The 24,967-nt window shown below is 48.3% G+C and overlaps 6 protein-coding genes across 6 annotated transcripts; 2 read left to right on the top strand and 4 right to left on the bottom strand.

Annotated features, from left to right (window-relative positions):
* Window positions 1–903: 903 nt before the first annotated feature.
* UCRPA7_2541 (putative clavaminate synthase-like protein) lies at window positions 904–2,029 on the top strand (the record flags this gene model as incomplete). Its single annotated transcript, XM_007915109.1, has 2 exons — window positions 904–1,339; window positions 1,413–2,029. 2 exons carry the CDS (start codon window positions 904–906, stop codon window positions 2,027–2,029), a joined length of 1,053 nt encoding a protein of 350 aa, XP_007913300.1.
* Window positions 2,030–7,431: 5,402 nt separating this feature from the next.
* Window positions 7,432–9,249, bottom strand: UCRPA7_2540 (putative allantoate permease protein; the record flags this gene model as incomplete). The annotated part of the gene is made up of 4 exons (XM_007915110.1): window positions 7,432–8,105; window positions 8,169–8,312; window positions 8,477–8,909; window positions 8,959–9,249. The coding sequence occupies 4 exons, from the start codon at window positions 9,247–9,249 to the stop codon at window positions 7,432–7,434; spliced, it is 1,542 nt and encodes a 513-aa protein (XP_007913301.1).
* A 6,005-nt stretch (window positions 9,250–15,254) lies between these two features.
* Window positions 15,255–17,420, top strand: UCRPA7_2539 (putative viral a-type inclusion protein; the record flags this gene model as incomplete). The annotated part of the gene is made up of 3 exons (XM_007915116.1): window positions 15,255–16,259; window positions 16,414–16,812; window positions 16,869–17,420. The coding sequence occupies 3 exons, from the start codon at window positions 15,255–15,257 to the stop codon at window positions 17,418–17,420; spliced, it is 1,956 nt and encodes a 651-aa protein (XP_007913307.1).
* A 2,090-nt stretch (window positions 17,421–19,510) lies between these two features.
* UCRPA7_2538 (hypothetical protein) lies at window positions 19,511–20,242 on the bottom strand (the record flags this gene model as incomplete). Its single annotated transcript, XM_007915122.1, has 1 exon — window positions 19,511–20,242. One exon carries the CDS (start codon window positions 20,240–20,242, stop codon window positions 19,511–19,513), a length of 732 nt encoding a protein of 243 aa, XP_007913313.1.
* Window positions 20,243–20,992: 750 nt separating this feature from the next.
* UCRPA7_2537 (hypothetical protein) lies at window positions 20,993–21,484 on the bottom strand (the record flags this gene model as incomplete). The annotated part of the gene is made up of 1 exon (XM_007915113.1): window positions 20,993–21,484. One exon carries the CDS (start codon window positions 21,482–21,484, stop codon window positions 20,993–20,995), a length of 492 nt encoding a protein of 163 aa, XP_007913304.1.
* A 1,042-nt stretch (window positions 21,485–22,526) lies between these two features.
* Window positions 22,527–24,508, bottom strand: UCRPA7_2536 (hypothetical protein; the record flags this gene model as incomplete). Its single annotated transcript, XM_007915112.1, has 2 exons — window positions 22,527–24,151; window positions 24,211–24,508. The coding sequence occupies 2 exons, from the start codon at window positions 24,506–24,508 to the stop codon at window positions 22,527–22,529; spliced, it is 1,923 nt and encodes a 640-aa protein (XP_007913303.1).
* Between the last annotated feature and the right edge of the window lie 459 nt (window positions 24,509–24,967).

Genomic DNA, 24,967 nt, shown 5'->3' with positions numbered 1-24,967 from the left:
CCGTTAATAACACCATCGGAAAGATAGCCTAGGACTTCGGAGGACGCCTGAACCCATACACTACGATCGGCAGATTCCTATCATTCCGCCCGATGGAACTCCGGTCGAATAATTGTTGGATAGGCTATCTAGCTCTAGTTGTAGATTACATGGTTATGCTTCGAACTCCTAAATTCGAGGTGGTTTCGTCAACTCATGAGTATACTACCCACTTCACATCCACAATACCGGTAACGAAGTTCAAAGGCAAGCGCTTAGCGTCTATAATCCCTGGTAAAACTCAGAGATAAGGCAGCGACCTATAATCCGTACGAAACAGCAAGACTATACTGGAAGTGTTCATGAATCCTACGGGTGGATTGATCCTTGAGGCTTATAATTGGTACTTAAAGAGAACGCGTTGGCGATTCTCCACAACGGCCAGATCGGACAGGCCTTACACAGAGATAAGGGATGACTAGCGTCCATGATCCCTGGTAAAACTCAGAGATAAGGATTGCCTAGCGTTCATGATCTCCACAAGCCCCGGTAGAGCTCCGCATATGGCGTTAGTCAATTGAGTGTTTCAGTGTTGGGCTGCATTCCATGATCCTTGGTAAAAATTAGACATGCCAACTTGGCTTCAAAATCCTTGGTAAAACTCAGAACACGATGTGAGCTGCTCCACGTCGGTGCAAAACTCCTCTTGATTTGAGTCACGCGTCTTACATGAACACCGCGTAGTTGATCCTTGTTCGTGAATAACAAAGTCTCAGACTTCTAATACTATATCTAACACATACATGTAACTCAAAATTAAATCAAAGTGTACTGAATAGTTGTCCTCTCTAAACTCAGTAGCCGGCAATCACTCTAGACCTCTACATCACATATCGTCAGACATTCACGGCTCACCGATTCAAGATGCCACACACTGTCGAGACGCCGACGACTCACACCTCGTTCTCGGGAAATGCACGAATTGTGCTGTCCGACAAGTCTCGAAAGGCAGACTTTAACGAGATTCCGATTATCTCGCTCGCGTCACCTCGTGAAGAGGTTGTTGTACAAGTCTTTGACGCATGCACTCGAGTTGGATTCTTCTATATCAAGGATCATGATGTGCCGCAAGACGTGATTGATAAGACCTTCGATGCTGGGAAAATGTTCTTCGCACTACCAATTGATCAAAAGAACGAGACACATTTCCGAAAGAACAAGTTGCTCCGCGGTTATGAGGGTCCCGGCGATACTAAGGCCGACTCGGCATCGACACACAGACCGGATCTGAACGAATCCTTCAACTGGGGTTACGAGGCTGACTTAGACCCTGTAAAGTCTCTCGACAGTATAGGCGAAGGTAAATTCGACACCAAATTCTTTTTTCTTTTTTTTTACTTTTTTTTTTTACGCTTGTTCTAACTATGTTCTAGCATGGGGAGACAATCTGATGCAAGGTCCAAACTACTGGCCTAGTATGCCTGGTTTTAAGGAAAGGGTGTCACCCTACTATGCCGAGTGTCTCACTCTTGGCCGGCGTCTCATTCGTCTATTCGCAAGCGCATTAGGCGCTCCCGAGAACTACTTTGATGAGATGTTTCGCAGACCGGGTGCAATGATGCGTCTTATTCATTATCCCCCTCAGCAGCCTGATGACGTCAACGTTCTTGGTATTAGTCCGCACCAAGACATTGAATGCTTCACGATCTTGTGCCAAGGAGAGGAGGCTGGACTGCAGATTCTCAACGGCAAAGGAGAATGGATCGAGGCGCCACCCATCAAGGGGACTTTCGTCGTCAACATAGGTGACATGATGTCACGCTGGTCAAATGACGTCTTTACGTCTACTCTTCACCGAGTCATCAACAAGACTGGAAGGGAACGTTACACAATTCCTTTCTTCTTTGGTCCTAGTTATGACGCTGTTATAGCACCTTTGCCTTTCAAAACGTGCAATTCAGATGGGAAGGGGCCTCGTTACGAGCCAGTACAAGCTGGGGAGTATGTGTGGAAACGCTTAGCAGACCAGAAAGTAGATGACAAGAACTAGATAAAGATGACAGCTCCCTATATATTAGTTTGATGCCATTTGTCTAAAGAGTGTCTAGACATTTATTTGATGATGATGGGTTCTGGTTTCTTTAATCCAGCGCAATGATATTCACAATAAACTCAATAGACTTAATATCATTGTCTCTTCTCACTTTATAGACTCTTCTAAACAATGATTAGTGTTCTGTCCCCGATGTTGAATCGTAATTCAATCAAAGAGTCGTGACAGAGTGGCCCGATACTCTTAGTGACTCAAGGCACAGCAGTACACAACTTTACTACATGCCAGACATATGAACCTGCGACAGAGACTGAAAGCACGACTACTTTAAAGCTCCCATCTCAATGTTAATCAAACCTATTGAAACACAGGGTACGACTGGACATCACCACACGCAAAAGACTACCTGGTGACATTGTTCGCACAACACACACAGTTTCGTCTGAACAGCTTGATATTTGGGCAACAGGATATCTCTATATTCAATTGCACTGCTAATGAAAGCACAATTTCGGAGTAATCTATATCATTATCGTGATCTGTTCTAAAACGATTGTGGCGCGGAGTGAAAATTGGTGAAGAATAAAATGTGTATCCACCCGAACTGACCGATCGATTTCGAGTCATTGCGACTATAATGGGACCATCTCTTACTAAACCACACTCCCATATTCCAAGACGCGTATTTCCCTGTTATTCATGCAAGAACGAGCCGATATGTGGCAAGTTGAAACGGGCGCAGATCTACATTAAACTTCCCATCATTACATGCAATTTCGACACCGTCATCCTCGAGCAGATTTGTCTGAAACACTTTCTTGACTGACCAAGAAGTTTCAACGACACCTCTCCCTCGGCCTCCGAGGGCATCGTATATCCTGATAATAATGCTCCGCCCTGCCCTTCTAGGTAAGTCACCGCGACTGAGATCTTCGTCATCTTCACCTCGTTTGATAACATCAAGAACAAGATTATCGTCTCCACGAAGATAAATTGGGTTTGGAGTCGACGTTTCACCTCTTCCTGTCAAGGATACAAGCTTGAGAGGGTTGTTAAAATTGAAAGCAGCGCGGACTGTTTTTGCACCCAAAGCTCCTCGATGAGGTAAGATGGCCCAGCGAATACGATGTTTTCCCATGTCTGCTGTATCGTCTGGGGCTTTGGGCGATCGAAGGAGGGAGAGACGCATCACATTTCCCACTGTCGCAAAGCCGTATTTACTATCATTGAGGATTGAAACACCATAATTATGTTCTGACAAGTCGGCAAACTTGTGGCAGCATACCTCAAACTTTGCCATATCCCAACTACCGACATTCAGTATCTGCACAACTATATTAGATTGACGTCAAGGTGACTTACGAGGTGTTGTAGTGAGTTGGTCTTTTAATAACCCCATATTGCGTTTCGTAGGATGCTTCGGTGTTGTGTATATCTACAGGGAATTCGACTTTGAGGAATTTCATCGTCTCATGCCAGTCGATATCTGCAGTGCACTCAACGAAAGATTGTTCATCTTCATCAAGGCCTGCAACAAGCGAAATTGTTATGCGCATCGTGCTGAGCTCGCTGATTTTGACTTCCGTTATCACACTGACACGATGCGGCTTATCCTCGAGTATAGATGTAGTTGAACCATTCAACTCTTGCCGAGTTTCCAAATGGTAAACCTCCACATCCCAAGCTTGCCAATAGATAGGCTTGTCATCAAAAATAGCAAACTGATTCGCTTTTCCAGAAAGAATCTCTCTCTTCGCTCTTTTGTCGTAAAGAGAGCTGATGGTCCCTTTCTCTACTATGACAGTCAAATGACTGTTTTCTAATCGGAATATACCTGCAGAGATTTCCTGAGCGGAGACAGCTCTCTGATTCTGCAAAGTTTCGAAACTATTTAGTCGAAGAAGGATGCCATCTCCGGATGCAACCACTGCCCCATGGTCTGCAACCTCGATGATCTCTTGGCGTGGCCATGGTAGTGTATTCAACGCCGCGGAGCTATTCAGCTTGATGGTTCTTGTCGTCCATTCGCTGATTCCTAAAATTGAATAGACTTGCTGTAGCAGGTTATAACCAACGCTTTCCACCTTTGAGTAGATCTATTACTCTAGTTAGGTGCAATTCTCCAAAGATGAAGGTGCTTCAAGGGTGTTTACCTTGTCCGAGTCGTCGTAGCACATCTTGATTGCAGTCCCAGGGAGGCAGTCATGAAACTGACAGAGCAGAACACTCTCCCACATATCGTCAATCTCCTTCTTGGGATATCCATAATTCTTATCATGGATCGATGCAATTGTACTAAGCAGTTCGATGTCTCTCAAAAGAAATTCCGATCGTCGATTATTTAGCTTAGTCTTGGCTTGCGTTGTATATACGCCACGGTGGAGCTCGAAGTAAAGCTCACCATGCCATGTGGCAAGACTCTTTGACTTCTTCTCTATACGATCGAAGAAGTCGTCGACACTGTTCCCGGAGTGTACGCGTGGTAATAAGCCTGTTGTATCGGATAACCCCCGAAGACGTCGGAGGCGTTCCAAATGTTGCCAAGTTGGCCCTCCACCGCCATCTCCCTTTCCAAACTGTGTAAACATTTGCTATCAGTATAGATCTCTTGGACAAGAAACCCTTAATACCCGGAGACTGTGGGTACTAAGTTGCCGTTTTCAGGGGCCACATACCGCAAGAAGAGCTGTATTATCTTGATCTAGTGATCTGTGATTTGAAATGCTGTTGCGAATATTCTCGAAGCTCGCCTCAGCGCAATACGTCTTTGCTGGAGGCATATGGCAGATAACTTGACTTCCATCTAGTGACACCCTAATAAATACCGTGGTTAGCTGAATGAGCTCACTGTCGTAGCGTGGAGCCTACCAATTGAATGTCGTGTGTGGGAAGTCATTTACGCTGTTGAAGCATGGTTTTTGAGTCAAGAATCTGTTCATGCCTGCTAATCTACATAATTGTGGCAGCTGACTTGAAAACCCGAAGGTATCTGGTAGCCAGCATGTTGTTGATCGAAAGCCAAAGCTGCTCTCAAAGAACCGTTGACCATAGAGGAATTGTCGCACAAGGGATTCGCCTCCCGGTAGGTTCGTGTCGTGCTCTATCCAGCAGCCACCGATAGGGTGGAATTGACCGGCCTTAACCTTGGAACGGACTCGCTCCCAGGCGTACGGGTACCCCTCTTTCAGCCATTTGAACTACTCGGTTGTAAGTTGGTGGTAATTTATCTCATTAAACAACAAGATTTGTATCCTCGTGTTTATTTGGCACTGTCATCCCGGGCACACTGACCTGTTGGGCTTGGGAGCATGCAAAATTCAATTCAGGATAACGATCCATCAAATCGCATTGATTTAGCCAAGAACGAACAACTTTCCGTTTTGTCTCTGCCCAGGGCCAAAGCCAACATGTGTCAATATGGCAATGACCGACGGCGAAGATAGTTGGCTTTTTGTCCTTGAAATCAGCATGGACATTTGGAGAGTTGATATTGCACCCCAGGTATTCTTCAGCTATTTTTCGGCATCGGTCAACAGAAGACCTGTCGTGGACGTCGAATGTATCGATAATTTTTGAGGCGACATTGAGTGCTTCTTGTTGCTCCCAAGAGTTCTCGGGGAACTCCATGGCAGCATCGTGAATGATCTGGAAGTCGACGCGCAACATTCTCACCTGCGTGTTGGGAAGAACAAGCTCTGCTTTCGACAGCGTGAAGTACTTTCCTTCGTCAGGGGGCTGAATAGAATCACCTCCAGGGTTGTTTTTAAAGATTGGCCGACCTGGTCCGTTTCCAAACATGCCATTACATGCCATCTCGATGTAAATGATGTGCTCATTGCCATCCTTAAAGGTTTCCGGGAGGATCCACTCAACCCTTTCTCCGCGGCCCGTCAGTCCCTGAAGTGGCTCACCGCGCTCAGTCCAAACCGTTGCCTCATTGCCGCAGTCCCAATGCAGCTCTATCGGTCGTGTCTCACCGATCAACTCCGTAGGGACCGTAAGACAGACCTTGAACCAGTGAGTTGTCCAAGATGGACCAAATGACTGCCCAACGGCGGTTTCCCTATAGATGTTAGATGGAGCAGTTGCCGCATCAAATGTCGGCCGCTCTGTTCCTGGGGCATCCCATACAAATAGCCGAAGATGAGAATCGGTCGAGAAAACCCCATCATTCGAAAGCCTTTTCAGATAAGCTAATATTCAACAGTGTGGTGGAGGTTCACGGGCCAAACTCACGCTATCAAATTGACTCGATCCCATTGGCCCTCGGTGAAGAAATTAACGAGCCTCTTCTTGTAGATTGGTGTGATACGCTTGCCAACCGGGCCAGGTGCCCTGATGGGGTACAATTCCGTCGATGACGAGTGTACCTCGCCATTCTTTGAAGTATGTTCGTGGGAGCACATCGTTATAGGAGAAGAGGAGGTGGATCAACTTCTGGTAACTGAATTCCATAACGATTTTCCTGTCCTGAATATTCAGCGCTCACTCGGAGAATGGGCGGCGATATGAACCGGGAGAAGGCTCCACTAGGGTCTGTTCGGACACGTTGGGGATGCCTAGCCGTCAAAGTTGAATTAACCCGAACTTTACACGAACCGGAAGGAAGAGCCATTGCAGGACAGCGCAGCGGAGGGCGATTTCGGCCAGAAAACTTTCCTTCATCCCAGTGATAAGCGGTGAACAGTGGAGCCATCTTATTTGCTATTCTTCGCCGGAGCATTCAAACAAGCCACGGCCCACTCAGAGACGACAGGATTAGCGATGCACACGTACGTGAGGTCAAGTCACACACTACTTTTTGTTGCTAAAGGATGCGGCCCCACTCATCTCCCCAGGTGGTCTTCGGGGTAGATTACCTAAATCGCATTTACACCATTTGGCCGCGCGTTGTCTGGGGAGAAGCGGGGATGACGGGGCCGTGCACAATATTCCCCGCTTGGAGCCATCAACCAGCGACATTGTTGCTGAAGTCCCTAATTTTACTAAATCATTAGAAGTTAGGGGACATAAAGCGCAATATGAACTACCTGGCGGCTGCTGGAGAGTCAGGTGCAAGCGAATAATTGAATTACAATGTACTTATGGTCAGAGACAAATATGAGGCTGTCGCCAACTTGAAAGAGGCGTGAAGTTAGGAAGTTATGAAGGCCTTAGTTGCGTGCGACAGACAAAGAAACATTGCGGAAAAGAGACTGCTGTCATGAGCTTTAAGCCCGATTATGGATTTACCTCATCCTATATTAAATATTTACCAAATGATATTGCCTCCTTGTATATATTTAACACCCCCTCCCTTCAATCAGAATGCGCAGATATCAGGAAGCGTCCTTTGTGCAAAAGGCTTCCTCGGACCTGCTTAGTAAACATATCTGAAGTTGACATCTTGCTGGAGCATGTTAGTTTGGCCATTTGAGACGGAGAGACGAGCTTACACGGTCGGTGATGTCCTCGAAGGAATGAGTGAAAGCAGTGTCTGCAACTGCCTCTCCCCTAGCGATCTTGTCATCCCGCCTCTTGTTCTGCCAGATGTAGTACGTGCGCATGGCAAGCAGCGTGATTACAAGAAGACAGAAGCATGCCAAGATAACCGCGATAGCAAGGAAGTAACGGGGCGCGTCTTGAGAACGAAAGACCTGGGGCCCGATCGCATTGCCAGTTGCCCAGAAAATGAAGTTGCTGGCAATCACAACACTCTTTTTAGTCTGCCCTCCGACATTGCGTGTGACGAGTGAAAGAGCGAGACCAGCACACGCCCAGAACGAGATCATTATGTAGTATGCCAATAGTAGTCCAACGCGTTTGTGAGCCTCGAATGGTACTACAAGCAGAACGACGGTACCTCCGATGGTAGGAATGACGGCTGCTATCATTGCCAAAATTGTTTGATGGAATCTCCTGTCAACATAGACACCCGTTAACATGGCAATGATCTGTACAACGCCGGACACCATCTGGAGAAGCTGAGTTTGCCAGGTTGTAAATCCGAAACTTTTGATTATAATGTTGGCGAATGCTCCGAGGCCGCCCGATGGAAGAGTTGTGAATAGCTGGATCAACGCGAAACAGTAAACTATCGATACATTAGCTTTTGAACCATATCTGACCAAGAACATCCGATCCTAGCACGCCTTACCTTGGGGGTCAGTCACCGCATCCCATACCTGGTCTTTGCGGAATTTGCGATTTTGTAAACCTGTCCGATTCTGTCGGACACGTTCTACCATGAGTTTCTTATCCTCTTCACTCCAGCAGTGGGCTTTCATTGGGCTGTCTGGCACTAGAATAACGAAAGTCAGCATTTGCCATCTAAGTAGAGTCAAATCGCATGGGAGAGATGTTGGGAAAGCCTGCATGGTGCTATTTTGAACTTGGGACGGATACAGAGGCTTCACACGCGAGATGTACCTGTCAACACAACGATGGAACAGAGAAAATACTTACTCCACCAAATTACGAATAATCCCCAGAAGACAGTGACAATACCGTAAGTCATGAACAGCGCCTGCCAAGACACAACGGGCCCCGAGTGGGAAATGTGTGAGAAAGCAAAGGCAAGAAGGCTGCCACAGATCTGTTGAGCTCCGTTCATCATATACCAGAATATGACTCTTCCAGACTGTTCTTCTCGCTTGTACCACATCCCCGATAGCAGAACAAATGTAGGCTGGCAGCAAGCTTCAAAGGCACCAAGGAAAGCCCTTAGAGTGATAAGCCCAGCGAAGTTCTTCATTGCGGCATGCAATGTAAGAGTGACGCCCCATAGGCAAATGTTGGCACCGAGCCACTTCGCAATAGGCACTCGCTGAATAATATAATTCTCCGGGTATTCGACGGTCAGGATGACGAGGTAGATGACGGTAGTCAACCAAGAATACTATTCATACGATTAGACCAACAAGATAACAGTGTCCACAAAGTCTTACCTGCTGGCCGACCAGGTGAGCATCGTCAATAATCCCCATGATAGAAGCAAAAGACATTGTGCCCTTGTCGAGCGCCTGGATGAAGTATGTGACGACCATGACAGCCAGAACACGCTTATCGATCATGCTCTTCAGGCGCTTGTTGGTCACTTCATCGACTTCAACAATAGTCTCATTCGCGTATTGCGCCACTTCTTTGTCCACGAGCTCATAATTCATATGTTCCTTAGGGCTGTCATCCTCGATGATTTCCGGAGCCTCATTGACTTCCGGATCCTTATTCAGAGCCATGGCGTCATTGGTTTGGTGGTGGTGTGGACAGTCAAACAGTGAGTGCTGTAAAACGGAATGCGGAGCTTGAATGCAAGAGCTGGTCGTCACATGCTATAAGTACTCGGCAGGTGGGAGGGCTCCAGTCTGGGGTCAAATCCGGGGTTGTGGGAAACACCTCCCGCGTGACCACTGGGGAAGTAATAATACTACGCTGTTGAACCGACCATCCAGATTTGCGCCCCATCGATTTCGTTCCAACAGCTTCGTAGTATCGGTCTCTAGTTGATTCCTTTATCACACTAATTAGAACCATCCCTGTATAGCGCGAAATACCAACCGAAGGGTGCTCCGCACAGATGAGAACCCAGGAGGATCAAATGGCTGCTCGCGAAATTCATGGTGTCAGTAAATTCGGCGAAAAGCACCTAATCAGGATACAATAGTCACAATGTACGCGAGTCTTTGTCCTAGTGGAAGCACAGACGAGAGAAAACCGGCATCCAAGATATCTTATTCCTATAGCAAGGAAGCTGACGATATGGGACTGCCCAAGGCACCTATAGGCGCACCTAGATGTGAGGGGATATGGCTGAAAAGGGTTAAATTCTCCGCTTGCAAGCGAGTTATTAACCGCGATTCTTCGGTGATCTACCCTCGTTTCACTCTGTCAGTAGTGGCAGGAAGGGTCGCGGCAGGCCAGCCCCGGGGATAACACAATCGGCTCTGCCCACCGCTATGAATATCTCAATCGACGGGTCATGTAGCGGGTTAATTGACCCCGAGCGGAGCCGGTGGTAGGCCAGTTCAGGGTAACGCCAAGATCCTAGCTCACCGGTCATCGGGGTGGACTTGGCGGTGGAAGACTACACGGAGCAGAACAGCATACATCGTACAGTAGCTGCAAAGGCCCGGTATTCCAATATCAACCGTAGCTCCGAGAATGACACATGTAGGGAGTATGAAACATGTTCGAAACCAAGTTTATCACCTTTTCGGAGCAGCCTGGTGTGATCAGTCTTATCGGCGCGTCAATTGTGGTGGATAAGGCGGACTATCCTGGCGTCCGCATCGCCGCCTCCAACCTTGCTGATGATTTCGCAAGTGCTACTAGGGGGGAGGCGAAATCTATTGAGCTAGCTGCGGGTAAACATGCTTCATCTACCGACATTACAATTGTCATCGGTTGTGTCGAAACTAGTCCACTCCTTGCCAGACTTGAGAAAGAAAAGAAGATCGACTTCCGGGCAGTTAGGGGCAAATGGGAGTCGTTCAGTACGACATTAGTGAGCAACCCTTTCGACGGGTGCTCGCAAGCATTAGTCATAGCAGGCAGCGATAAGAGAGGTGCAATATTTGGAGTGTATACGCTTTCTGAGCAGATAGGTGTCTCGCCGTATGTACCCAAGCTGAGCTTGTGATCTCTTGTTATTGACTATAGACAGATGGTACTACTGGGCTGATGTACGTCCAAGACATCAAATGAAAATCTTTGCGCTTCCGATCCACACGATTCATGGGGAGCCTAGTATTCGATATCGCGGTATATTCATCAACGACGAGGCACCGGCACTCACAGGTTGGGTCCGAGACAAATTTGGCAAATATGGGGTTGAATTCTATAAAAAGGTATTCGACTTATTGCTGCGGCTTAAGGTAGGCGAAGATTCAACCATCGAAAGACTGAAAGCAGAGTCTAAAGAGATAAATAGGCAAACTTTCTCTGGCCGGCTATGTGGCCCGGCTATCCGAACCCGGGAGCCTCATTCTTTGTTGACGATCCCTTAAATCAGATAACCGCAGAAGAGTATGGGATATGCGTGTCAACATCCCATCATGAGCCTATGCAGCGTTTATCCAATGAATGGTTCGCCGATAACCCTGATGGAAGCTGGAACTGGATAAAAAACAAGAGCAAAATCATCAAGTTCTTTGAAGAGGGTGTGCAGCGTGCAAAGGACTGCGAATCGTACTTCACACTTGGGATGCGGGGTGAATATGATCGAAAAATGGCGGCTGATGATCCAGCAGCCGTGGTTCACGACGTGATACAAACACAACGCCATATCTTCAGAAAGGTGCATGGAAAGGAAGATGCAGTACCCCGTAAGTAGCCCCCAGACTTCCTTGGCAACGGGCGCACTTTCTAAAGCTGTATGTCCAGAACTTCTTGCCTTGTATAAGGAGGTCCAAGAACAGTATGAAAGCGGCAAGCTAGAAGTCCCGGATGACGTTACACTACTTTTTGCAGATGACAATTTCGGCACAATCCGGAGGCTTCCATGTGGTAATGAGAAAGACAGGAAGGGTGGAGCTGGAGTATGCGACGAGTATCAAGCTTGCTTACATATGACGAGTTCCTAACATTTTGCAGATATACTATCATTTTGAGTATGTCGGTGTACCAAGAAGTTATAAGTGGATCAACAGTAACTCATTGGCAAGTACTGAGTCGCTTCACGAGTCGCGCCACGACTCTAAGATTGCTGACTCTTGAACTAGGGTAAAGTGTGGCACCAGTTGCGGGAAGCATATCGTAGACATGCAAGACAAGTTTGGGTCTTCAACGTGGGTGACATCAAGCCCATGGAGATACCAATCACATTCGCTATGACCATGGCCTGGGATGTCGAATCCATCAGCTCTGACGGGCTCACGGATTTCTTTTCGGCCATGGCTTTGCGTGAATTCGGATCTGGTCTGAGCCAAAATGTCGGGGCTGCGTGGCACGAATACGACAGACTAGTATCGCTGCGTCGACATGAGCATATTGAGCCAAGCACATTCTCTCTATTGCACTACAATGAAGCAGAAATCATATTGGAGCGATGGAAATCTCTTTTGGTGAACGCGAAAGCAATCTACGACCGGATTTCCAAAGACTTGCAACCCGCTGGGTTTGAGCTTGTTCTTCACCCAATCAAGGCAAGCTATATTTTCACCACTTTGCAAATCATGCTTGGAAAAAACCAAATATTTGCAAGGCAACGGCGTAACTCTACGAACAAACTAGCCTTGGAGGTACTTCGCTTGTTCGACGAAGACTACAGCCTCTCCGAAGAGTTTCATCAATTATTGGATGGAAAATGGAACCAGATCATGAGGCAAACGCACTACGGATACGAAGAGACATGGCATGCTCCTTCAAGAGATATGATCAGTGGATTGTGCTATGTTCAAAGGCGCCAGAGCTCGAACCCGATCGTGGGACAGATGGGCGTTGCCGTTGAAGGTCATATGGGCGTACGACCAGGACTCACTAATGAAGAATCGGACAGAACCCATCCTAGTCGACGTGACCTCACTCCGGGAGTTACCCTAGGTCAAATGAGCCGATATGGGCCATTAGCCCGCTGGGTCGATATATTCACAAGGGGCACGTACACGATTCACTGGAAGGCAAGTGTACCATATGGTTGGATTCATCTCTCCCATACATCAGGGTTTCTTGAGCCCGATGAATATGACAGTCGAATCGAGATAAGTATTGACTGGGAGAAAGTGCCTGTTGACTTCCATGAAGAGATTCTGATCGACATTCGATCTGAAGAAGGGGACTTTGAGCAAATTCACTTACCTGTAAACGGTAGGACAATCCCGGACTCGTCCCAGCATGGATTCATTGAAGCCGATGGTTATGTATCCATGCCCGCTTCTTTGACGTCCATTGAAGATGCATACTACGTTCTTCCAGATGCAGGAAGATCGGAGTTTGGCCTTGTCGCTCTTGCCGATATTACCATATTTCCTCCATCTTACCTAGAGTATGAGGTGCATACATTCACATCTGACGCCTCGGCTGCTCTGGTACTGTATTTCAACATGACGCTAGACTTTGATCCTACAACTCCAATGACATATGAGTTGCAGATTGACGAAGAGCTCCCCCAGACGCATAGATTGATCGTTAACGAGGAGCGCAAGGGAGGATTGCCTTCTGGTTGGTTGCAGGCTGTCCAAGATTGCGTATGGGTGAGAAAACACGCAACATCAGACTCCTTCCTCAGAGCAGGAAGACATACCCTGCGAATTCGACTCTTGCACACCAATCTCTTGTTGGAAAAGTTGATCGTTGACCTTGGTGGAGCCAGCGAAAGTTATCTCGGACCACCAAGTAGCCAATACGTCAATCGGTCCAAATGTACATAGAGACAATCTAGCATAGAGTTGGAAGCACAAACAACCCAGTGGGTCACGGTGACAGTAGCAAACGTCACACCAGGATATTAGAGACGTCTTGAGAACAGAACAGTTTGACCATTTAGTGTCTCATGGCTGTCAAATCCTAGACAATTTCTTCTACCCTTCATAGCCCCTCTCAATGCAGAAGTAGATGTTCATGCTACTCGTCAAGTCAATTGACTTGACAGGATATCGAATGAGGGGACAAGATTTTAGAGGTGCCAACATGTGCAATGCTAGCAATTAGTTATACTAGTGAAGATAAATCCTTGGTTGATGATGTGAAGGGTAGGCATCGCTAGTGATCGTAAGGAATTGATTCTTAAGGTAGTTGAGTATAAATATAGCTTAGATCTATTTGATTGGTTCAGGCTCAGATAGCTATTTGCCTTTAACACAGTAGGATACCAAGTGAGACATAATAACATTTTCTTTTGATTGAACAGTAAAGACGACATTGCTAATATCTAATACTTGCACACCCTCGTAATAGGACAACTTGATGACTACCTACGTACTAGTCCCGTAGCAATGAACCGTGAGCTGATCTATCATCGCCGTGGTTACGAGCCTCGACCTGTAGCGAAATGTAGTTTATATCACGATGAAATCCTCATACTTGTCCTCTCCTTGACCCTGAACAAACTCACCCGTCATAATTCTATGCAAATATGCATCGCCAATCAATTTGCTAGATGAATCGTCCTTTTGGAGTGCAAAACAAGTAGGACCGCCAAGTAATATCACAGTGACATCTTCAACCTATATGGCCCGAGCCCCATACGCCCGCACTCTGTTTTGATGAAGCATCTATCTCCATTGGTCCGAGCTAAGGTAGTAGAATAATGGAGACAAAACATTTGACGTCTTCCTGATATAGGAACATCTGGCATGAAGTCTTTAGGTGGAGGCTGTTTTCAAATGAATGTCTGAGACCTGTCGGGAAAGACCTCGGGCGCTGGAAATGTGACTTCTAATCCATTATGTTTTGGTCCATACCAGGGTTCTCCACAAGTTCGCTTGATCTCGCAGACTTTGGCTATTACCAAAGAGAACCAAGTCTTGAAACCTCTTGTAGTGTCTAAGGCGTTCTTCCTCGTCCTGTAGGCTCACGTTCCCTCATGGAAGATGTGTCATCTGCTTCCAAGAACCAATGACAGTATGCATTCTGCTTACCTTTAGACCTTTCGCTGTATTACGCTAGACTCTAAATACGGAACATGATGAACCCACAAAGCACTTTTTGGTACGTTTTCTACGATATACCTACAAAGTACTCTTTGATGAGATTTGGATGATATACTCACAATACTTGTTTTGGTGCATTTTCTATGACATACTCACAACACACTTTTTAGTAAGATTTGGATAATATATCCACAAAGTAATTTTTGGTACGTCTTTTATGATACACTCACAACGTACTCTTTAGTGAGATTTAGATGATGGATTCATAATACTTGTCTTGATCATGTATATCCGGCAACGTCTATTAGTAACCTTATATTTGAATGTAAGGATGATGAAGGTATAAGTTTGAAATTCAACGTAATATGTCACGCTAATGATAGGATAGATATGCAAGATAAATCAATATTACTTGTCATTGATATAATGGAAGTCATAGGCACTGCGGGGCATGAGCATGCGGGACCTTTGGGTGAGATATGTAATCTCTTGGTGACTGTCCGGGGTGCACGTGACTGCCATGAACGCAACCGACCTGTCGCGGACTTCCTAGCCTATCTTGGGTACTTGCCACATCCACAAGCATCTGCAATCACAATAAAGCAGTCGCAATACGACCACATCGAGCCAAGTTTTGTGACTAGAAATCATTGAAAATGGCGGCACCTGGTGCGATGAAGAAGTATGTGAGCGGCAACGATCCCAAGGCCCAGATCAACGAGGTCCTCGGGAAAATCGACGATACCTACGATAGGCTCCGACGCCTCAAAAGCGAAGCACGCGAGTTAACACTCCACCTCGACCCGGAACATACAGGACGCTATCCAACCTCTCAAGAGGATGAGGAGATGGAAAGCGATCGGGTCAACGCGTCTAAGCTCGTGGCCAAATCGGTTGAAGTTGAGAAGGAGATCGAGGCTCTGAAAGCACAAATGAAGGATTTCTCGGAGGAAGCCCAGAAGGAAAGAGACGAGTTTCTCGCGTGTATCAAGGACTCCTCGGATGAAGAGCTTCGAGATGCCGCCATTCCAGCCGAAGTGTTCGGCACTGTGGCTCGGATCTTTCTTGCCAACGGCGGCGGCCTGGATTTCTTTAGGAATCTTGGGGAAGAAGCTGCTTCCAAGTTGACTGACACGGCAACGGCCGGGTCGCAACTGGTGTCGGCCGAGAAACAAGTCGAAACTCATGGCGCTACTCAGACAAGAGAGAACGACCTTCGTCAGGAGAAGTATGGTTGGCTTCTACAAAAGACTATCGAGGAGACGGCCGAAATGATCGAAAATCTCCGGAGAGAGCGGACGTTGGCCAGGTCCTACCATACCATAGCCAAGATGGAGCTCGAGTCTTGTGAGAAGACTAGCAAGGAGCTCGAAGAACATCACCGAGAAGAGATGTTTCAGGAGAAGTGTTATGCACAACTACTTTCCACTGAAATTCAAAATCTGAAGGAAGATCTCGCGGCAAAGCAACAGGGCTACATGAAGCAGCAACTGCAGCTCAACACTTACCGCGATGATATCTCGCGACTCAACCGCTCTCTAGCGTCATCAAGCGACAAGAACAAGCAGCTACAGGAACTTGGAGATGAACTCTCCGGCAAAGAGGGTGAGATTCGTGCACTACAGCAGCAAGTCACTGCGTTGGAGAAGGACCAGGATCAGGTTAATCGCCTGACTAAGCGCGTCCGCGAATTAGAAACCGCCCAGGCAGATTACAATCGAGAGATCGGCCAGCTTCAAGAGACGCTGACGAGAAAGGAGCAGCTCATCAAAAGCTCCAAAACCCTTGCTGAATCTTTGCGTCAACGACTCACAGATTTTGAAGGGAGCCTGGACAACAAGGCCACCGAGCTTTAAGGAAACGAAGGAGGAGTTGGCTGAAAAGGAAGCTGTGCTAAGTGGCAATGACACTGAGATTCAGAATTTGAATGTCAGGATTGTCCACAAGGACCAACTGCTTGCCGAACAATCGAGCAACGTTGACTCCCTGAATACTTCTGTTCAGAACTTGACTGAGCAACTCCAACGTAACACCGAAAATGCGGAAGCGAAAGCTGCCGAGTTCAACGTGCAACTGGTTGACAGCAAGAAGAAGTTGGATGAGCTTCAGTCTAGATTTGACGCCAAGGCCGATGAGCTGCGGAAGACAGACGATGAGCTCAAGGAGCTACGATCTCAACTCGGTGTCAAGAATAATGAGGTTGGGGAGCAAAAGGTAAAGATGGGGAGCTTGCTTCTGCTCGCGCCATTCAAGATGCGGAGATTGCCCAGAAGAACAAGGAGCTCAACGAGCTGCGAGTCCAACTTAATGGCAGGAACGAAAATATTGTGAAGCAGAAGCAGAAGCTGGAGGAGCTTGAATCTGACTTCGTCACCAAGGGTAGCGAGATTGAGCAGAAAGATGAAGCGCTTAACGAGCTTCACGACCTTGTCGCCCAGAAGACACGGGTTCTTGAGTCGAGAGAAGCAGAGGTCGCGCAGATGAAAGTCCGCACTCAGCAGCTGGAAACCCAGTTCAATGAGAAAAGCCAAGTAGCTGATGGACTCGAAGGACAAATCGCGAAGCTCAAGACTGACTCGCAACACACTCAAGCTGACCATCAGGCAACAGTAAGGAACCTGAACACGGAGATTCAGAGTTTGCGAGAAGGCAAGAGGGCGACGGAGGCTGATGTCGTCGCAGGGACGACAGCCAAGAAAGCCGCCGAAACTAGCCTGGTTATTGAGAAGAAGGCCAAGGAGGCTGCTGAAGCTAGCTCTCATCACGAGAAGCAGGCCAAGGAAACAGCGCTACATGAACTGGCCGATGCTGCCCAGGATTGAGCAGAATGGTCGCCGCTAAGCATGAGCTCGAAAAGAATAACAGCGATCTTCACACTGAATTGCTGGGAAAGAAAGCGGAGGCTGATGGTCTTGAACAAGACCTAAAGCGCGCTTGCTCGTTGCTTGCACACCCAGTGTCTGACACCAATGACCAGTGGTGGACGAGTTGCGATACGAGGACCTGGGCTGGGTTCTTGAACATCATTCACTCACCTGAGGCACAGCCAATGACTACCTCGATCCCAGTGGACCAGGTTTGGATAGTCCTACCCGCGTGGATGTCTGCCTCCGATAGGATGGAAGCACCTCGTGGTGATGTTAGCCGCCTGGGGGTGATGTTGTTTGGTCTCGTCAATAGTGATGAGCTTCACTGTAACGAGATTATACAGGTCGCCTCTGCTTTGATGCAGCAGCTTCAGATGGTCAGTAGCGTCAAGCGTGATGCTATTGAATTTGTTATCCATCAGACCGCCCGCTGCGACTGGCGATTTGGCCTGGACCAACTGTCGTCGATCGCAGTTCTTGCATTATGGCAAGTGGTGAAACTGGTCCAAGCACGTGCGGGTCAGACTATCTCAGGGGATCAATGTATTGATGCCCTGGAAAGACTGATGACCAGCAGCCCATCGGTCATCAAGCATCTGTTCACTGCTCTGGCAAACCACCATGCTGTAGACGAGGCTTGCCGTCAGCGCGGCATTGTCCTGGCGAGCCATGGCCTCGGAATCCTTACCGATGTTGAGTTGGATCTGGTTCTTGCAGTCGACTTAGGTCGCCGAACCATCCGTGCCATATCCAAAGACCTCTGTGTCTCTGGACAATTTGGCCGCATCGAGATCCGAGGACCAGATGAACAGTACAAGGCGTTCAATCTGACAGAGGAGCAATCCTCTTGGTGGAATGACAACGTCTAGTAGATAGTTCAAAAATATATACTGTTTTGAAAGGTAGTTTGATATGCTTCATCTTTGTGACATAATAATTCCTCAAACTTGGGTAGCGAGCGCTGTAGGGGTTTAATGTGATATCGATCAAGGACATGACTTTACATTTCTTCTCAAGACAGGTCCGCACTGGAGATTTGTCCAGCAGCGGCAAAAGTGTTCCAATATCTCTGCCCGGAAGTCTTCACTTCAAGGGTTGATTGCCTCGATTCAGGACGGAATGTGGTTGGCGGCAATTGTCAAAAGTAGTGTGATTTCGCAGCGCGTGCATTGTCGAAATGTATACCATCACACTGGACAGCATCCTCTTCTTTTTCCGATGACAGTCATTCTCTTGAACAGTAGTACAATCAGGCGAGAAGTAAAGTAGCTCGCTTTTCGCATGGCGCTGAATGTTGATCATCCAGTCGAAACTGATAGATGTAATCGATCTATGGTTCGACAATGTGGTTTCAAGAATCTACTGAATAAACCGCTGAGGTTATTTAACCTCCAACATAGCAGCACAACTTCTTTGGTTACTTCGTATGTCATTTGCAAAACGGCCGCAAGTAGACAAGGACGGGGTCGGTTGGTGGGCGGCAACGGGTTCGCACGGTTGGACAAATGCCTGTGTTAGAATCGGGATGTTAGAGACTTGCAACCAAGATCTAGCAATGAATACTTACTGTGTTATTACAAGGTGTGCGGATTGGAGACGTATCTTGAGGTGGAGGTTGACTGAAGGTTGATGAATCTAGAGCTGCTTTGACGGCTGTTTGGGATTGCGGCGTTGCGAAGTGAAGGGATGTTAGGCGAGTGGCCTTCTTTGAGAGCATGTCGAATTTAATACCACAAAGACATGAGTACCATGATATGTCAGCTAATTGAAAAGGGATCCAGGATGGCATGGCAGAACTCGTAGGGTCGCATTTCAACACCTCACACAGCAAAATCACATCTAGACCTTGATTCAGTCGTCAATCGGATTTATTTGTCACATTAGATGCATACATTCATAGCAAGCATCACTTCAAGGCATACGATTCATCTTTATCCGTGCTTCATAATTGTATTCACTGCAGAACTATCATCCGAAATGTGCCTAATTGCACTCCATCCTTACCATTCCATCAGCAATGTAGACTTCAGCTCGAGAGCAGTCCGCTAACAGCCCAGGTCAGAAAATAGAGCGTCGGTTGCATCCAATCCTGTTTGTGCCTCGATCTGCTGCAGTAATGTCTTAGGAAGCAGAGTGACTTCGTGCGCGACAATGTCTCCGTCTAGGCCACCGACGAAGCGAAGTGGCACACCTAGGTAGGCTCCCAATAGCTGACCGGGACGTTTCTGCAGGAAAATCTCCGCGATATCGTTCAACGGAAAGTGGTTCCTCTCTGGGAATTTCACGGGAAGCAAGGACTGGAATGCAGAGGGTTTACCGTCCAGAGGGACGTGAATGAGGCTGGGCAGCCATGCAAGCATCATTTCGCCTTGAATTGTTTCAAGCTCCTCGATCTCAAGCGCCTTCACGTAGGTCTCGTCTGCGAAGAATGTAGACAAACCCATGCCTCCTTCCAGCTCCGTAATCAACTTGAAGGCTGCCGTTGCTGCACCGTGGTGCACAAAGCTGTCTTTGTCGATTGGCAGATAGAGATCCCCTTCTGATGACTGAAAGTTCCTCGTTCGAATGCGGAGGCCCTCCCAAGTAGCCAGGGCGAGCCAGAGAGCACCCTGTCCCACGAGCTCTGCAGCTGGGCCCCAGCATAGTCCATTGCCGATCCTCTCTATCTCCATGACCGATGGGAACTCCGACTCGAGCAGATCTATGCTGACGAGCTTCTGGAAGAAGCTTGCTATCACAGCCAGGCGAGTTAGGATCCTCTTGATTCTCGGATCCATTGTCGTATCGATACTGGCAAGGAGACAGAAGGAACTGAACGCCGTCAATTCATCGCTGCTATGCTCCTTCATCAGGACAGTAAGGCGTTGCCCACGCTGCGTCAGCCCGTATCCGAGATGATGCCGCTTGATCAACTTCATCAATGTCAAAAGCACAAAAGCATGATCTACCCGATAGCGCGCGGACTTGTCATCAGGCACCGAGACCGGCATCTCACCGATAGGTATGCCTGGCCACTGGTGAACAAGTTCGAATATGAACTGTAGTAGATCTCGGCCCATTGAAGCGGGCTGTGGATGGTCCTTGGCTGACGGTTCGCCGAAATCAATGATCGAACAGTCATATGTAGTCAGGAAGCCTGGCTGAATGTCTTGATTGTCTTTGTACTTTGCTTGGGCGTGTTCGCGAAGGAGTTCTGACAGTGCGACATTTCGCTCTCGTGTCATGACAAGGCCGGTAGCTACGTCTTGCACTGCATCATTTCGAACAGTGGTGGAAATGACCAGCCCAAGCTTGGAGAACGGCAGAAGGCCTGCGAAGTCATGTGAGTTGATTGAAACAAATGACCCCGGCATCCCAGTCACTGCTGAATCCATGCTGAATAGGTCCGCCTCTGCTTCGTTGGCGAGTGTGCTCTTGCGGCTTAGTGGAACGTGGCGGATGTACATGTTGTCGACTTGTCGTCTAATTGCCGAGAAGAACGAGATGGCTACATCCTCGTCGGCATACATGACAACTGGCTTACCGTCTCAAATGCACTGTGTAGCCATCTGAATAGACTGTTGGTAGAAGGCGCCGTCCGTGAATGAACCGGTGATTACGTCGCTCGTGCGAGGGGACGTCGCATAATTGGAGGTAAACGTGTGAATGTCATCCGGGTCACGAATGCTAAACGACTTGAGAACATTCTGCGGCGGCGGGGTTCGAAGAGCTGGGGCGAATGCGATCATCTTGACACTGGCGGGCTGCTTGTCCTTGACGAATGTAGAGATCAGGCCCTGAGCAACCTCTCTATCGATGGTCCGCTTGCTCTCATCGTCCATCAGTACTACCATGTTGTGTGGTAATTGAACTGAAACCCCACTTCCGACGAGATGCTTGAACTCGGTGTATGTCATGAGGCTGATCTTGGTCTCCGCCGACAGCTGGCCTTCCTCGACCAAACCAGCGAGTGCTCCGCCAGAAAATTTGTCGGATACCAGATATCTAGCGCGCAGCTCTTTCTCAAGCCTGGTGTTCATAAGGTACCCCAGCTTGGTGTCTTCTTTGCGCTTTTGGATGACATCCTAGGTTCGCTTGACCAGAATGGTACTCTTGCCAGCGACGAAATCCTCCTCGACCGTAGCCAAACCGATTCCCGACTCGCTGACCCATCCCTCAAAAGCCTCCAGAGTAGTGTCAAAAGAGCCAGCCATTTTTGATAGATGAGATGGTATTACTCGGAATGACGGGGAAATTTCAGAATGCCTTGTGTATGAAGAATGTGTGGGGTTGAGTGAGTGGAGGTTTATGGCTGTTTGTTGTTTGTGGTCAGTAAACACTCAAGCCGCTCAGCGTCTGCTAAGTCTGCCTCCAGTCGAGACGAACCTTTTCCCTCCTAGTCTCGGAGAAATTCTTTTGTGTTATTCAGTCAATATCCATCACCGCCATGACTCAACCCATTGCTCTCAACAGCCTCACATTCGCAATAGTTCCTAGTTCGTCATCCGCATCACGTTCACAGCTGGTAAGCACTCAGCCGCCCATTTTAACAGCTGCTAAGCTCCTTGAATAGGACCTGTTGAGGAAATTTCACTAAGTAGAGCTGCTCTGACAACGGTACGTATCTTCCACAAGTAGCATAGCCACATTCTAACGCTTGCAATAGCTACAGGTCAATCAATTTTGCATACGTCAAATCGTCGAGCGTCGAGTGCCTGAGCCACAACTTGAATCACGTCTGGAAGAACTAGGAATACGGTATCACGGACGAGCATGGGATCAGAACATTTGTACTTTCCTGGGAATAAGGCTCTACAAATGAAGGAAATGGGCAAGCACTGTCGCAGTGGGAAGTTTGATGTCAAAAAATCTTTTCTATTGTTTCTACTTCATTTCAATGTGTGATCGCCAGCTTGCCGACGGTTGAGTCTACCATCATGGCTTCTCAAACCACTGGTGAGGAAGAATTTAGACCGACGAGGAGATCACCACGCGCTGTGACATACACATTTGCGAGGAGGAAGATGGTTGAGGGCGTGAACTATTAAGTGAGCCCAGCAGGAATCCATGTGCTTGGCCACCTTAGCCAGTAAGCCTTGGGGCATTGTAGTTGTAGTAGCCAAGATGGATGGCGTTACAAGAGAGCGAGTACCTCAGCCTGTGTTCCTGTCTCCTGATCAGCCTTTTAAAGTACTGATCGATGCGCTGGGGATAATTGTCCTCTCGGACAGCGCCTAGCCATTCCAAAACCATGCGCCATACGTTGGCCAGTTCTCGACGAACATAGCCCAACTCGGTATCAGCTTCCCTTGTGAAGTCGACATGGAGCTTCCAGCCTGAATCACCGTTAAGATGAGTCATTTCAAGGAGCCAGATTGTGACGCAGTCATGTACAAAGTACCAATGGGCATCATACACTGCTTCCTCTGTAGCTAGCACATCGGCCTCGTAATGGGTCAGCGGGACCTCAAAGACATCGCAGCCTTGGGCTACCCCAATTGGGCAGTACTCTTGCCAAATTTCCTGGCGAACTGCAAGAGGGGAAGCGTACAGAGTCTCGTACTCATCATCGTCTTCTTCGGCTGCGGGAGTGCCCGTTTGGGGTGCACCTGCTTCCTTATCCTCGATGATGCTTGGTAGTGGAGCGATGATAGGTCGCGGGAGCAAAGGTGCGAAATTTGTAGGATCGACCGACGGCATTTGATACTTTACCGCAGGAGGTGGGCAGCTAGCGCTCTCGGAGCCTGACTCGGCAGTGCCTGCTTCAACTTCTGCAGTTGGTGTGACCGTAATCTCGGGCATTGGTGCTATGATGTCTGGGACTATGATGTCTGGGACCTCTGCATTGTCCGTGGCGCTGCCGGATGCACCTTGATCCGTTGGCTCCGTAAGGATCGGCTGTCGTGGTGATAGAATTGCTGGCTTCTTTGAAACAGCAGCGGATGCTATAGCCGGCCGGTGAGCGGCTGTGTTTAGCACGTTGGCATATGACATGGCAGCAGGGGCTGCTTGGACAGCAGTTCGCTGCCCGTTCTCGCCCAACTGTCTCGGTCTCCAGTTATCGGTGATATTGCCTTGCAAGGCATCATGAGTAATCCCACACGCTCGCAGGTCCTGCTCCTGTTTTGCTAGCTGCTTCCGGCGCTTGGCATCGTGGATATCCGAGGCCTTTTGGGCCTCTTCGGCCCAATCCACAGCTTGAGAGAACGCGCCAACGCGCTTGGTGGCAAGAGATCTATTCCCACCCACAGAGGCCCAAGACGGTGGTGCGTTGCTCATGGCAACAGCATATGGCTCCTTTGAAACCGCAGTTGAACCACTGGGTTGGCCAGCGGGAGCCGATCCCTGAGCTGGTGGTGTTGAGCCGCTTGCCTTAGCTTTTCCCTTGCTTTTGGCTTTGGCATTGGCGCTGGAAGCTAGGCCTGGTCCCCCGACGGCCGTAGTTGAGCGGCTGGTCTTGCCTCGGTGGAAAGGGGCTCTCCAGTTGGGGTTTTGGACCCCCTTTCCTTTGGGACTGGGTCTTATGGGAGCGGACATGGAGGGGTACTGGTCCAGGTCGCTTGGGTCGTGCTGGTACGGTCTGTCCTCCTCTCCGACGAGAATATGATCCTGAATGTCCAGGAGGTACTGCTGCCATTCCAGCGCAACGATGTTCGAGACGTAATTTCTCGGCTTGAGGTCCTCCCAAGGGTAGGCCTCGTTGCTGACTGCATTGAGGACGGGATTAGCAGTGCGTCGGTATGATATGGCGGAAACGGGTACTTACACTTGCAATGCTTTGTCCAGATGTGCTTGTCCAGCGCCCAGTTGAGAGCCTCGGCAGATGTATTGGGGCTGACAGTCGTCTGCTCACGCAACTTTTCCAAAGTCTCTTTCAAGGCAGCTCTCAGCCAACCTTGCATCTCACGGGCGTCTTCTGGCTCTGCCAGCTCGAACTTCCAGGTGGAGTCCTTCTCCATCAGTAGCTTGCGGATGCCCTCTCTACGAGAGACCTCCGCACGGGATAGCTTCACCAACGCCAAAGGCACCGCTAGTCGCGGGCCGTTAAAATCTAACATCTCCATTGTGATTATCGTATCACAAACGCTTGATATGGCTTTTTAAGATGTCCTAAAAGGGGCGCGCTGCCGAGTGCTTGTGGTCACGATTTGTTGTTGACGTGGATGGTAGAGGAAAGAGTTTTGCCGCGAAGGGGGGGCAGGTAAGTCAGCTATGTGATCAGAGCAGGCAGCAGCTCATCTCTGCATGTGTCCTTCTAGCTGCAAAGTATTTGGTGCGCAAGGAATATGAATGGAGAAGTACTACGATCATGGACATGCTATCAAGAGAATATCACCCTTTTGTCAACAAAGATTCAAATCGCCCACCACCTAGTCTCCTCACAACATGATACCCCTCTATACCATTCCACCGAGATCATATGAGCTAGATGGATATCAGCGTATTTAAAAATCTGGAATCTTTCATGTTGAGTTGGGGGAGCATGGTCTTACCTCTGCCAGCAGTCAGGTGACTTATTTGCT

This window comes from Phaeoacremonium minimum, assembly GCF_000392275.1.
Source record: "Phaeoacremonium minimum UCRPA7 unplaced genomic scaffold PA7_03_scaffold_167, whole genome shotgun sequence".
Lineage (NCBI taxonomy): Eukaryota > Fungi > Ascomycota > Sordariomycetes > Togniniales > Togniniaceae > Phaeoacremonium > Phaeoacremonium minimum.
This window is presented reverse-complemented; position numbering and strand designations above follow the sequence as displayed.